Source organism: Lampris incognitus, chromosome 2, assembly GCF_029633865.1.
Source record: "Lampris incognitus isolate fLamInc1 chromosome 2, fLamInc1.hap2, whole genome shotgun sequence".
NCBI classification, from domain to species: Eukaryota; Metazoa; Chordata; class Actinopteri; order Lampriformes; family Lampridae; genus Lampris; species Lampris incognitus.
The window spans coordinates 133088682-133103218 of NC_079212.1; the positions used below are offsets into that span (position 1 = coordinate 133088682).

General features: G+C 42.8%; 1 protein-coding gene across 1 annotated transcript; it reads right to left on the bottom strand.

Annotated features, from left to right (window-relative positions):
- Window positions 1–1069: 1069 nt before the first annotated feature.
- On the bottom strand, window positions 1070–14421 carry LOC130107724 (evC complex member EVC). Its single transcript, XM_056274449.1, has 20 exons — window positions 14051–14421; window positions 12757–12864; window positions 12424–12510; window positions 11901–12124; window positions 11154–11238; window positions 10944–11042; window positions 10556–10696; window positions 10285–10446; window positions 9580–9796; window positions 8287–8435; window positions 7662–7760; window positions 7329–7541; window positions 5775–5884; window positions 5285–5498; window positions 4403–4627; window positions 4101–4236; window positions 3709–3811; window positions 3459–3585; window positions 1824–1920; window positions 1070–1737 (listed from the first exon to the last, which is right to left on the bottom strand). Exons 1-20 carry the CDS (start codon window positions 14237–14239, stop codon window positions 1589–1591), a joined length of 2934 nt encoding a protein of 977 aa, XP_056130424.1. The 5' UTR covers window positions 14240–14421; the 3' UTR covers window positions 1070–1588.
- Window positions 14422–14537: the final 116 nt, after the last annotated feature.

A 14537-nucleotide genomic window follows, 5' to 3' on the forward strand; every position in this document is an offset into this window, starting at 1 on the left:
TCTTATGTTCGTAACGAGTGTATATTCCACCAAGCAGAGGCAATCTAGCACATTAGCCGCTCTGATGGGATCCTTCGCTTCAAGCAGCAGCGAGCCTACAGCCCAGGCAGAGAGGAGAAAATTAGAAATCAGGTCATCTTCCCACAAGTCCCTGCAGTCCCCTTAGGGACCTCAAGCTCCTTCCAAATGGTTTCCCCTCGTTATATTTTACCCATTTTACTTTAGGAACAAAAAAACAACCACCATATACTCTAATATATAATAACGGATAAGGGAGATACACACCCTTGGCAAGTAAGTCATCCCATTGTGAATGAGTGGGTCATGTCCAGGAGCATATTTTCTCAGGATGCCATAGTAAAAATTAGTTACATGCGTAAGTGTGCAAATGAGCAAAGGAGAGATAAAAAATGGATGCTCTAATTGAAATTGCAAAAACTCCATACTGACAGTGAAGTATAAAACCTAAAGGGAAGTACTGACTCGTGTTACATTGGTGTCGATACACAGAGAAGTGTCTGCCAGTCAGTCCATGCAGAGCTGTCACCATTACCCTGCATTATCGTCTGTAAACGCCTGTATTTAAAAACCCATTAGGCAAGAGGAGAGGAAGGCTTTCATCCCTGAGTAGTCTCGCTCTCCACAGTCAGGCCGAACATCTTCGATTCACCTGACACTTCACAAGAGGAACACATCAATCATCCAGTGCAGCCAGGACTCACAGGGAATCGATAGAATGAATGAGTTGTTGCATGAAAAACAATGCAGATGTACATCGGCGGGTGAGCCGATGATCAGACCCCAAACATGGCAGTTTTACTTTCTAGGTGTAAATGTGGACATTCTGGAGATAATCTCATTTGTGGGGGCAAACCAAAACAACAGTGCCTCGCTGTTTCTCTCTGAAGTTCTTGAGCACAGTACAGAATGCAGTAACCCAAAGATGAAAAATTTTAAATATGCCACCTTAGCTTTGAGACCCAAAAGTTCCAGTTATTAAAGAGTTCAAATAAATAGCAGGTGTTGTTATACTGTAGAAATAGTATCAAAGACACATGAAATTGTTTCTGTAAGTTTTTAATTCAAAATCAAAGGATTTTGAAAAGATTAAATAGAAAACACAATTCGATTTGAAAATATAGCAAGAGGGTTCATTACTTAAACTTTGTCTCACTATCTTAGCCTAAATCTCACCGGCTCAGCTGAGCTCGCGACGAGATATTAGTTTGGAAAACGTCCATTGAGATCAAACTGGGGCCTGGTAGGTCTTCTAGCTTGCGGGAGGTTTGTCCAGCAGGAGGCTTCTGCAAGTAGATCTACTTGGAACAGCATGTGTGGAAAAGAGGCACTCTAATTTTATATCATGGGGTTTGAGTGGTTGAAAGCTGATCCAATCAGTAAGTTTGTGGTCTACACCCAATTACGATGCCCCTAACACAAATGAATACCTTCTGAGCCATGCTATATCCCAATGAAAGAGGCAAAATTTGTGGGCTCGCTGTTCAAGCATTAACTCAATTGAAAGCATAAAACTTTTTCTTATATGCTACACTATCATACACACAGATATACATAATGCACAAACATATCAGCTGAGTTGAGACTCTCTCTCTCTTTGTTTCTTCTGTCTGGGTTTTATAGCTGGAGTTATATATGTTGGAGTCAGTGATGGATTCTTGGCTGGATCCAGCGCTGGATTCAGGGCTAGCAGGTTTTGTATGGAAGGAGGCTCCTCACCTGTTAGAATGCACCATAATTTTAATAGACGTGGTATACCATCAGGATTTTGTGTAACTGCACATAATCAAGAGAAAGGTCCTTACCGGCGTCGTCCTCCTGACTGCTGGGTTCTGGATCTATACAATGGAGAGGCACACGGGCCAAGGCTGCAAGCTCAGTTATAAAGGTTTCCTCTGCCTCCTGATGGACACAACACCACAGAAAAGAACTTGGATGAAATGGAATATAGGTCATACTGTAAATCTTATATTATCATAAACATGTTAATAATTAAAAGAGTGACTGTCACAAATGTATCCCACTATCACTGACAGTTGCAATAAATGCCATGCTTCATCCTGCAATCTCACCCATATGTTCTACTCCTGTCCTTTATTATCTTGTTTTTGGCAGAACTACTGTAATACCATGTCAAAAATACTTCCAAAAACCATAAAAGTCTCTGCCCATATTGCCATATTTGGGCTCCCAGAAGGCTACTACCAAGTCACCCCTAAGCAGTTAGATGTTCTAGCTTTCACTTCCTTACTGGCGAGACGCCGCCTTCTTCTCCACTGGAAGTCTACCAAAGCTCCCTCCAGCACTCGGTGGCTCAGGGACACCATGTCCTTTCTTAAGCTAGAGAAGATCAAATATGCTGTGAGAGGTAACTCTGATAACTATGGCAGATGGCAACCCTTTATGATGTTTTTTAACTCTCTCCGATCTCTGTCTCCTGATTAATGTCCCCTCTCCCCTTTTTTCTTTCTTTTTCTCTTCTCTTCTTTTTTTTTTTTTTTGTGGTGTTATGGTTGGGTGGATTTCTTAATTGATTTGCTTGCTTCATAAATGTGTTCTTGTTTTTTTTGTTGATGCTAACAAATAAATAAATATTATATATATATAACTTTGTTTAATGAAACACTCAACGGTAGGGAAAGTGCTCAACAAATAAGGAGCAAAATAATTACAATAATCTTAATTAAAATAATCTGGATTTCATATATATATGTATATATATGACTGTAATGTAATATATGTGTGTGTGTGTGTGTGTGTGTACACATACACATGTTAATAGTGGGCTAAAAGCATTTCTTCTCTCTTTCTGAGTGTATGTGTGTGTGTGTGTGTGTGTGTGTGTGTTTGTTTGTGTGTGTGTGTGTGTGTGTATGTATATGTATATATATATATATATATATATATATATATATATAACATTGCTCTGGTTTCCTCCCACAGTCCAAAGATATGTAGGTCAGGTGAATCGGCCATACTAAATTGTCCCTTGGTGTGAATGAATGTGTGTGTGTGTGTGTGTATGTGTGTGTGCGTGCGTGTGTGTGTCAGTCCTGTGATGGACTGGCGGCCTGTACAGGGTGTCTCCCCGCCTGCCGCCCAGTGACTGCTGGGATAGGCTCCAGCTTCCAGCGACCCCAATTGGGATACGTGGCTTGGATAATGGATTGATATAAACATTATAACACTCCATTAGCAGCCGTAATACTGAACAGTCTTCTGTGTGTCTCTGAAACGCTGAGGAAACTGTGTCCTGCAACACTGTGCATTGACATAGTGTTAAAAATCGTGATTGTTTCCCTATAAACCAGGGAAGTTACATTGCTTATCTTTTTCTCTCTGGATAGCCCCACTCATGTAAGCTGCATACAGCCGGTCATATCTAGTTAAACCCACACACACGTACACACAAACACACAAACTTGAAGCACAGTGCTGACCTGTAGCTGTCCTTTTACATTGTCCATGGCTCTATCCCAGGCTACCTTGTTCTCCAGCAAAGTCTCACACATCAACTGCTGGTCAGTATCATACTGCTCCAAAACCTTCCTTTTATGGAGTTCAACCCTAAGAACAAGCCAAAACCAAAGAGTGTGCTTATCATAAGCGTGTACAGTAAAGTAAGACTTACAAAATACACTTGTAGTGCAAATAAATCTAAAACCATTGTCGCTGCCAATTTTGTTCTACCTTTGTTGAAACTCGGTGGAGGTGGGTTTTCTACCCCAGTTGGTCAGCTCCCGCATCAAGGCCCCATTCAGCTGACTGCTGGCCTCTTGTTTCTCAAACTCCTCTGGAGAAAAAGAGGAAATAACTCATAAATACCTCGTCAGGTAGAATGTCCCACCTTCTAAAAGACTGAATTTCAAAATAATTTAATATCATACCTCCCCAGTAACAAGAAGGCAAATACGTGGAGCAACAGATGCTCAAGGGCAATTTAATCATGAGGCTAATTATCAACTCACAGCCCCTGCCAACTGCTCGTGTGTGCCAGCATATAAGCATCAAGTTAACACTTTCTCCCAAGGTAGACTGATTTCATTCAATGCTTTAGTCCGGTCTTGCTATTATCACCTCACCGCTGTTTATGTTGGACAGATCCTGCTGTAGTTTTCTGGTAATCTCCTTGATATGGGAATAGTAGTTTTGCACCAGCGCACTGACATTGTCTTTGGTCACATACACACTTTCTGAGGCAACTTCTGTCAGGTGGCACTACAGAAGGGAGGAGAGACAGGGTTTGCAATTTACTGACTCATTGAATACAAAAAAGAATAAGGAAAATAAACCGTTTTTTTTTGTTTTTTTGCAGAATATGAAGAAAAAAATTACAATTAAGGTCATTACAGAGACAAGAATGACAATCTAATCAAAGTCTTACCTTACAGCTACTGTCTTGCTGTGGGAGGTTATGTGACTTGTAAGGCTGCACCTCCATCTGCTGCCAGATGGCGTGGCTGACGGCGTTGCCTATTAGCAGCTGGGCATGGTTTTGCAGTAGCTCTACCCCTGTTTCCAGCTCAGAGAGGAACTCCTGGTGGAAGTTGTGGCCCACCAGCTGGCTCTCTGGGCCAAGGTGTCTCTCTGGTAGACCGGTGCTGCTGTCCTGTGGTTGGCATGAGAAAAGAATACCACCACTTACATTCCATTTGTGAATAGGAAGACAGAGAGGTTGCATCATCTTTTTTTTTTTCTCCCCAATTGTATTTGGTCAATTCCCCCCTGCTCTTCTGAGCCGTCCCGGTCGTTGCTCCACCCCCTCTGCTGATCCGGGGAGGGCTGCAGACTACCACATGCCTCCTCTGATACATGTGGAGTCACCAGCTGCTTCTTTTCACCTGACAGTGAGGAGTTTCACCAGGGAGACGTAGCGCATGAGAGGATCACGCTATTCCCCCCAGTTCCCCCTTCCCCCCGAACAGGTGCCCCGACCAACCAGAGGAGGCGCTACTGCAGCGACCAGGACACATACCCACATCCGACTTCCCACCTGCAGACACGGCCAATTGTGTCTGTAGGGACGCCCGATCAAGCCGGAGGTAACACGGGGATTCGGACCGGCAATCCCCGTGTTGGTAGGCAACGGAATAGATCGCTATGTCACCCGGATGTCCTGGTTGCACCATCTTAACTGCAAAACAAGGGGTTTGCTTACTTTTAGTTTCCTCAGTCAACTATACCGCATTATCCTCAGCGTGGAGTCATTATAGAAACATAGTTTAGAAATCCACATTTACCCCTGCACTTGAACATTTGTCCTCACCTTGTTCAGAGCCTTAGAAGTTAAACTGACAGTTGGCTGTGTTTTGTTGTGCTCTTCTAGTAGCTGGACACTTAAATCAGTCTGAGAAAGCACTTTCAGTTTGGAAAGCCTCATCTCCTTCAGCACATGCAGACAGAAGTGCCTTGTGATAAAATGCCTTTGCACGCCCAGCAGCAGGTGCTCATGCTTCTTCTCTATCAGCATCCCCACTTGGCTGGGAAACAGGCCACATTGCATTATTATTCAATACATTGTGGGAAAAAAATATTTTGGGATTCAGTATGACCAGATTAGAGCAAGTCGTAGAGTAAAGCTGTTGCTGGTGCAAGTTTACTGTGTGATTTGGAGATAATTAAAAACTACACCACTGTACATACACATTTGATTATATAGCAAACTAGCCGCATCCTGACTTCAAGACCTTGTGATCTTCCGCAATCATCAGCTATGTCAAATTAAAATGGACGCGGCGCCCGTCTTCAAAACCAACCTGTTGAGCGTGTAACTCTGTTTGGCCACCGTGACTCGGAGAATCTTCATCTGCTGTTCAGCCAGATGCCTGAGACAGGCTAGCACCAGAGCTATCTCTTCACACCAGACCTGGTGGGAGAAAGGCAAGTCAGGTTAAGTACATGAAAGAAAGAAAGAAAAGAAAAGAAAGGAAGAACGCCACTTTATCTTGTCCCTGTATTCTTACAACGAATTTGTTCTCCGCATTCAACCCATCCTATTGTATAGGAGCAGTGGGCAGCTGCAGCGCCCGGGGACCAACTCCAGTCCTTCTTTCCATTGCCTTGCTCAGGGGCACAGGCAGGAGTATTAACCCTAACATGCATGTCTTTTCGATGGTGGGAGGTAAACCGGAGCACCCAGAGGAAGCCCATGCAGACACGGGGAGAACACGCAAACTCCACACAGAAAGGACCTGCGACGGCCTGGGGTTCGAATCCAGGACCTTCTTGCTGTGAGGCAACAGCGCCACCGGGCCACTGTGCCCATGGGATAAGAGCTGGCAAAATAATTATCTTCTTGCGAAAACTCTTCTGCCCATCAGAAAATGTAGGCTGTAAGATAAATGACCCAGTAATTTTTAATTATTATTATTTAATCATTTTATTAATTACTCATGAATAAATAGGAAAGCAGAATAAAACCAAGCCATTATGTTTTCAAAGATGCTGACAAATAAAGTAGAATTGACCCAACCAGATCTGAACAATTTGGTTGTTTTTTTTAGTTGTGTGACCAGGATAACCGATTTTCTGTCCTGGGCAACTTAATATTGGTAATGCAAAGTCTCGCAAAAAACTACAATTGTTGGGGATTAATCTTTTCTGGTGCTGTAGAAAATAGATGATAGTGGTCATGAACTGAAATGCTATTTGCTGTAGCCTAAACTAAAGGGGGCAATATCAACTTTGCTAACATTGATAACCTTTTATAACGCTAACAAATCAGGTGTCAGCAAATTCAGTCTCGGATTTGCCTGATGGTCCCCTCTTTTCATGTAACAAACGTATTTTTAGCCATGTAACAGCATAATAAAATAAATTAGTTGAAGATTCGACAAACATAACTAAATGTGTGCAGAGATTAACATTTGTGGCAACGAAGGAACAAACATTGCACTTTCTATAACTTGCTGAATAGCAAATCAAACCAAGCCAAATATATTTAAGTATGGGTTGGGGTATAAACTGAATTGTTTAACTAATTTTTAAACTCATTCTTAACAGTGTGAGAGGAGAGCTATGAAAACCCAGCAAGGTTAAGCAAATGCAGCACATAATGCAATAACAATTTAAGATTAAAAGTAAAGGGCAAGAGAGTTTGTTTAACAGGGGCAAATCTTCAGTAGAAGACACCGAGGACCCTAACTATAATCAGCACCATACTGACAGCAAACACAAACTTCACATTTCACATTTCTAATTAACACTGCTCTTTTGTCTTTCTACTGGGTGAACAGTTAGTTGCTCAGAAGAACGATGTGTTTTTTTATTTGTCCACCCCCGCCCAACAGATTTTGTCTGTTTGCATCTACCTGCTCATCTTGATCTAGCTGAGCCCTCATCCCTTCCAGTTGCAGCTTGGTAACGGACTCTGTTCGCTGCAGCTGGGCAGCCAGCTCCGGTTCTTGAGCCAGCCAGAGCTCTTCACAGCGCTCGCTCGAGAGCTCTGACAGGGCTGGGAGAGTGGTGAGGAACAGCTCCTTGACTAACGCCCCAAGTCTTTTTGACCAGAAAGAGTGAAGTTTCTGCAGATTAAAGATTTGCATGTAAGAATAACACACACACACACACACACACACACACACACACACACACACACACACACACACACACACACACACACACACAGAGTTTCCGTCCTCTACCTTCCACAAGTTACAGAGGGCCTCGGACAATCGGTTGTCCTGTTGCAACTCCAGGTCCGAGTTTTGCTGCCTATGTTTCACGAGCAGCTCCTGGTAGACCTGGAAGAAAGGTGGAATTGTATGCACATAGAATTACGTTTAAAATGCCACCACTGGGCACCGCGGTGGCTCACCCAGTGGAGCGTATACCACATAGGGCTGAGTCCTTGCTACAGCGGCCTGGGTTCGAATCCGGCCCAGGCCCTTTGCTGTATGTCATCCTCTCTCTCTAGCATCACTATCCAATAAAGGTGGAAAATGCCACCACTAAAAAAACTGTAGAGGTTTAAATGTCTTGGGTTTTCATAGTTAGTGGGCAATTCAAACTAGTCTTCTGCTGTTCTTTGCATTCATCACAAATAGGCCAAGTACAGTGATATGATTTAAAATAAGGGTTAACAGAAATGTAGCCTTCATGGGCCATAAAATGATAAAACACATGTTTTATGTAAATGCTACACTACACTTCTGAATGAATTTAATGCAGAAAACCTACAGTGACTACATACACCTTATTCAAAAGAGCTATTTATGTAACATTAACGCCTGCTCTAGATACTGAGATCGGGGAGGAAAAGACTCTAACCTTGGTGAACTGTTGTGGGTCGCTGTAGGACTGTGCCAGATCCAGGACGGACCTCTTTTCTTTGGCCTGGCTACTCTGAAGCTTCTTCCTCTTGGACTCTGTCTTCTTGCACTTCTCCATCACCAGCTCCTTTGTCTTTCTCATGCAATCTGCAACCAAGTTAGGGAAAGCCTGACCAGTTGTTCAAAATGTGTAAAAAGATCAACTGCAGTTGAATAGAAGCCAGCTGGCTCAATAACAAAGTTTTACAGAAATGTCAACTGAAGTGCAATGTCCCTGTAGAATAAATAAAATCTGACTGGAATAAAAGATACAGAAAATCCTTAATAAAAACAGTAGTAAACACATTTGTAAACAGCAACCCCACACACAATAGCCATGAATGTTAAAAACACAAGATTTAACATCTTTACAGACGTACGCCGAACAATGTGACTCTGGATTTTGAGCCGCGGTAAGAGACATATATTTAGTGCAGTCAAATAAAAACCTGACCTTATTTAGAGATTGAAAAAGAGGTTCCAAGAAAATGATCTATTTTCAGAGAACTCCTCCTTCAAGTTTGAAAAGTAGGGTACAACTGAACGACTTCATAAAACTACCTTACAAACCATGAAGGAGAAAAACACGATGTGAGGGAACTCCTCATACATCGGGTAAGGTATGGTATTGCTATGCAACTATATTCATTTTCTTATATGCGCCTTTTTTTGGAATATTTCTCCTTGACCTAAAATTGCTTAATGTGATAGTTCAGTCATCATTGGCACTGTATCTGTGTCTAATGAGCAGTACAGGATAAACGCTGCAGTGTAGTTTGATTTCGACCACTGCCATAAATCAAACCGTTAAATGTCCCCCCTCCCCACTTTTTCTCCCGAATTGTACTTGGCCGATTACCCTATTTTCTGAGCTGTCCCAGCCGCTGTTCCACCCCCTCTGCTGACCTGCGGGAGGGCTGCAGACTACCACGTGCCTCCTCCAATATATGTGGAGTTGCTAGCTGCTTCTTTTCACCTGAGAGTGAGGAGTTTCGCCAGGGGGGACATAGCACGTGGGAGGTTTCCCCTCCCCCTGAACAGGCATCCCGACCGATCAGAGAGGCGCTAGTGCAGCAACCAGGACACATACCCACATCCGGCTTCCTACCCGCAGACGCGGCCAATTGTGTCTGTAGGGACGGCCGACCAAGCCGGAGGTAACAGGGGATTCGAACAGGCGATCCCTGCCCTAACCTTTAGATATTTCTGACCTCTCAGCTCCTTGTTCACATCAGCGCTAAAAGCCCATTACCCTCTGTGCACTGCTGAAGGCTCTCAGTCAACTTGGCCTGCAGTTCTGACAGCGCCTTTTCCATGACAGTGAAGGTAAGGAGGTCATCGCTGGTCAGCTGCTCCAGTGTTTTCGCCACTAGGCCCTGCCTCAGAGACACTTCCTCTCCGAGCAACGCAGGTTGGGACTGAAGAAGCCACATCAACTCTTCCCACCACAATAATCTCTGCTGAGTCCTCTGGGGAAGAAAAAGGGAAAGAACAGACATATTCAAACTGATAAAAAAAAGGCATTGTTTTTCTTTCTTTCCGTAAAACCTTCCTATACTCAAATTTTATGATTAAAATTATTTTGAATTTTCTGGACAATATTGGTCACATTGCCCCCCCCCCCCCACACACATTGTTTTTAATAGTGCAGTGCCATTCGGGTGTAATCCTGTAATCCCCCTCTAACCACAATGGGGTGCAATGTCAAGAGTGGCCCTGTTCGTCCCGTCACCACAGACAGACGTTGATTCCTTCCATTTTAGTTTGATTAATCTGATTTAAAAGCTGTATTTTTAGCTTTACAAAATGTATGAATACACAAAACCTTGTGCTCAAAGAACAATTCTATACATGAGAACCCATACTCCTGTGAGCAGAAATGGTATTTGTCGCACAAAAAAGAGCTAAATTATGCTGTTAATTTACAACAACCATATTTGCTCTTTTATCACTGTACCTTGAGCTCAGCTTCTTGTGCTTTGAACAAGTTGTTCTCCACCAGTAGCATAGTGTGGATGAGAGAGTTAATTATATTCTGGGCTTCAACTGTTGGCAAAATACTGCTGCTGTTCAACAGATGCTGGCACAAGCCCTCCACCTGCTTGCTGAATCCCTTGATCTGCAGAAGGACATGGACATCAAATTCCCTTGTTAAAATGTTGATGGAAAAACTGTGGTCTTGCATGATTAAAACTCAGATTTTCCATCCAGGCTTTTCTCTTTGTTACCATTTGAAGACCGTGCTCTAGGTGATCTTTTTGCACTCTCTCGGTTTCCTCCAGAGTACAGGGACCAGTCATACTTAGGTCTTCATTACCTTCACTGGCAGTCTGGACTATTGATGAGCGTTTTTTTAATTCATCCAGTTCCTTAAATGAGGACACAAGTGATGAGAGTTAACAAACATTGAATGTGTACAAGATACAATCTCACAGCTTCAAGTTCAGCATTAGTATTTACCAATATGCTGGTGGTATTTATTACACATGCATTACCATGTAATTACACAAGCTATGCGCAATAAAAGACTGCATTTTTCATAGTAAAAACACCATGGGTGCACATGACAAGTCATAGACCAAATAATTATCGTAAGTAATTGGAAATGGTCTCTACCTTTTCTTGCATTAAGGGGACATCTTTGGAAAAGTCCGCTTCATTTTTGTCTTTTGGAAAATGATGACTAAATATTATTTTCACCATTTGGAGAAAGATCTACAAGCAGTAAAAAAAGAATAAATTTTTTTTTTTAAAAAAGCATTCAAACCACTTAGAAACACATGATCTCTATATCATTAGTGTGAAAGAAACATAATATACATTTACCAAATACTTTTCTTCCTGGAGCTGGGAGCATTGTTGTTGTACATCATGTAAGCCCAAGCAGTACAAGCTGATCCTACTTTCAAACCTGGAGGGATAACAGATAAGACTACTATTGCTATCAAGATCCATGTATGCATGTAATGTGTTGACTGTGAGGGTGGCAAAGGGTTTGAACCCCACTTTTTTGCCCTCAAAAAGTGTTAATATAAAAGTTTACATGATGTGAGAACAAAATCTGGCCAATTAGTATGAGTTAAACAGACACTTTTGCACAGCAAAATTGTGCTTGCTGGCCAAATAACTATGATTTCACAGTTGTGAATTCTTTGTACACCAACTCCCAGTACACGAGGCCATCATTATCTGCAATTTGTCTAAAATATTACACAGCTGTTTATCTTTTCTTGTGAGGAGGACTAAATGCTTCCTTTTCTGTTTGATAGCCACTCTTTAGATCTATGTGCCAACATCCTGTGGTCAGTTTTATAATATGATTCAATTTAAGGCTAGCCTTGATTAGATTGTCAAGTAATGTTAGGTTTACGACCGGCAAATTAGGGATTATGAAGACAGCAAAATGGTTTTAGGCATTGCATTAAACCTTCATGCAGCATGGAGTGTCACCAATTGAATAACACACACACACATTTGTATGAAGCAATGTATTTAACTATGGTTTAAGCAAATGTCCCTGGCAAACAGTAAATATAACTGTGCCTTTGATGCTAGGAAATCACAGGCTCATACCCAGTTTGAGTCAATGCTTGTGGGTAGTGTGAGACCCTGGTGAAGCTCTGGTTCTGCAAACTCTTGGGGACCAGCGCGGAGGAGATGCACTGGCTACTGTCGTCGTTGTCTTGCTCCTGGCTCAAAGATTCTCCTGCTGATGAAGAGGAGGACTCCTCATTGGGCATGGCTTGCAGCTTTGAGGGCTCGTGTAGTGAAGGGTTGGATGCTCCATCTGCTAAAGGCTGTTAGAGCAAAGTGTTCGGAGAAATATTTGTGATAAATTAAATGTATTTTCAGTCTAAAGGTCACCTATGTTCAAAATCTGTTAAATTCACACATGACCCTAACAGCAGGCAATGTCAATGCCACTGATGTACAACAGCATACAGGTTGTGAAATGTCCAAATGCTACCATCAGAGGAAAATTATTTTATTTGGGTAAAACAAATGTATGAAAGCCTGAACAGTGAGCATGTTGAAGTGACCTTTCAGTTTCAACACCTTGAGGTGAGTAGAAATTATATGATTACAGTGGTCTTACTCTGTATTTCTGGTTGATGGGGTAAACAACCTTTGCTTTGGATGCAAAAGCAGCCACATCACTGTTCATTGGTGGCTGCTTCTTATCCTGTTTAATGAATAAACAGATTGAAGAGTTAGTGATTTGTAAAATAACATGGGTATGAATGATTGTTACTGTAAATGAAAAGGCAGATCAAATGTCAGTGATCAGATGCATATATTCTGACCACAGTTCAAACTGTAAAACAAGTTCATAAACATGAGATACTTAATGGAGAGACTCCAAATGCATTTAAACTAGTGTGTGTAACTGCAGAAAGTTTGCTTAGAAGTTAGAGAAAAATACTTTTACATTCATGGTACCAGGAGGGACCTCCTTTTTGCCGTTGCTGACACAGTCACTTTGGTTGTTGCCCAATTCCCCATCATCAGGCTCAAGTAGTCTCCTTGCATTGTAGCCCTATTTGGGAAAAGTTACACATCTAAGAAAAAATAGAATGCAAATCTTAAAAGTCACTAGGCAGCCACTCCCCCATACACATCAATGGGGTGGAAGTGGCGCGTGTTTCCAGCTTTAAATTCCTTGGAGTCCACATCAGCGAGGACCTTTCCTGGACACCAAACACCCAGGCCCTTGTGAAAAAGGCCCAACTACGCCTGCATTTCCTGAGGAGCGCCCGTCTACCCCCCAAAATTCTCACCAACTTCTACCACTGCACCATAGAGAGCATCCTGGCCAGCTTCATCTCAGTGTGGTACGGCAACTGCACCTCAGTAGACCAGAAAGCTCTGCAGCGGGGCATCAAGGCGGCCCAGCATATCACCAGTACCCAGCTCCCAGCCATAAAAGACATTTATCACAAACGCTGCCTTCGAAGGGGTCTGAGCATCAGCAGAGATCCCACCCACCCCAACCATGGACTGTTCTCCCCCCTGCACTCTGGGAGGCGCTACAGGAGCCTCAGAGCCCGCACTACCAGCCTCAAAAACAGCTTCTTTCCACAAGCTGTTGCCCACCTGAACCTGGCTACCCACTGAATGTCTGTAGACATTTTAAAATATTTTGTACGCCAGCTCTTTTTTTAACTTATTTTTAGCTTTTGGTCTTCATGTGTGTATATCTTATATTGTGTTTGCTGTGTTTGTCTGTGTCTGTCTTGCACTGTTTGGTGAAGCCACAGCCCTCATTTCATTTTTAACATGTGCCTGCACATTGTTTTTAATGACAATAAATTGAATTGAAACAATGTTCTAGCATTTCATCCGAGTGGTCCTACCACGTGTTACTGCGCATGCGCTGGTTAGAGTTAGGGTCACTAAATTTGCGCTAAAAGAACGTTTCAACAAGGTGGGACAAACCGCTAGTACACTGGAATCAAAAAACCTTAGAAGTTGTGTGTGTGTGTGTGTGTGTGTGTGAGAGAGAGAGAGAGAGAGAGAGAGAGAGAGAGAGAGAGAGAGAGAGAGAGAGAGAGAGAGAGAGAGAGAGAGAGAGAGAGAGAGAGAGAGAGAGAGAGAGAGAGAGAGAGAGAGAGAGAGAGAGAGAGAGAGAGAGAGAGAGAGAGAGAGAGAGAAGAGAGAGAGAGAGAGAGAGAGAGAGAGAGAGAGAGAGAGAGAGAGAGAGAGATTGCTTAGCTTTGACTTACTTGTCTGGTTAACAGTAGAGGCTTAAGGCAAAACACGTATAAAAAAGTAGCAACTAAGATTCCAGATATCCCGCCAGATACAGTGGCAACTGTCAGCAGCCCCGTGAATACGTGCAAAGATTCGGCAAAACTGACCAAAACGTCAATGGCGCATCCCTGGCCTGTCGTTCCACCAGCGACGAACTCCATCAAGTCGGGGCATGAAGAAAATGCCTGAATGCACTGTTCATAAGACAGCGGCGACCCATACAAAACTTCCCCAAAATCGCCACCATCGATTATATAAGCCAAAGAAAGCGACTTTTATAAAAAGTCTGCTTTAAAAAAAAGTTCGTAACTGGTCGCAACACAGCCAGAATCGCGGGATCCAGGCAGATTTGGGAGAGGAGGAGGAGGAGGAGCGTCCCGCGTTCTCGAGATGAAGGTGGGAACTAGCGAGTGAGCGAATCTTAACTCGACGGCGACCGAGTACGTTTGCTTCACCTTA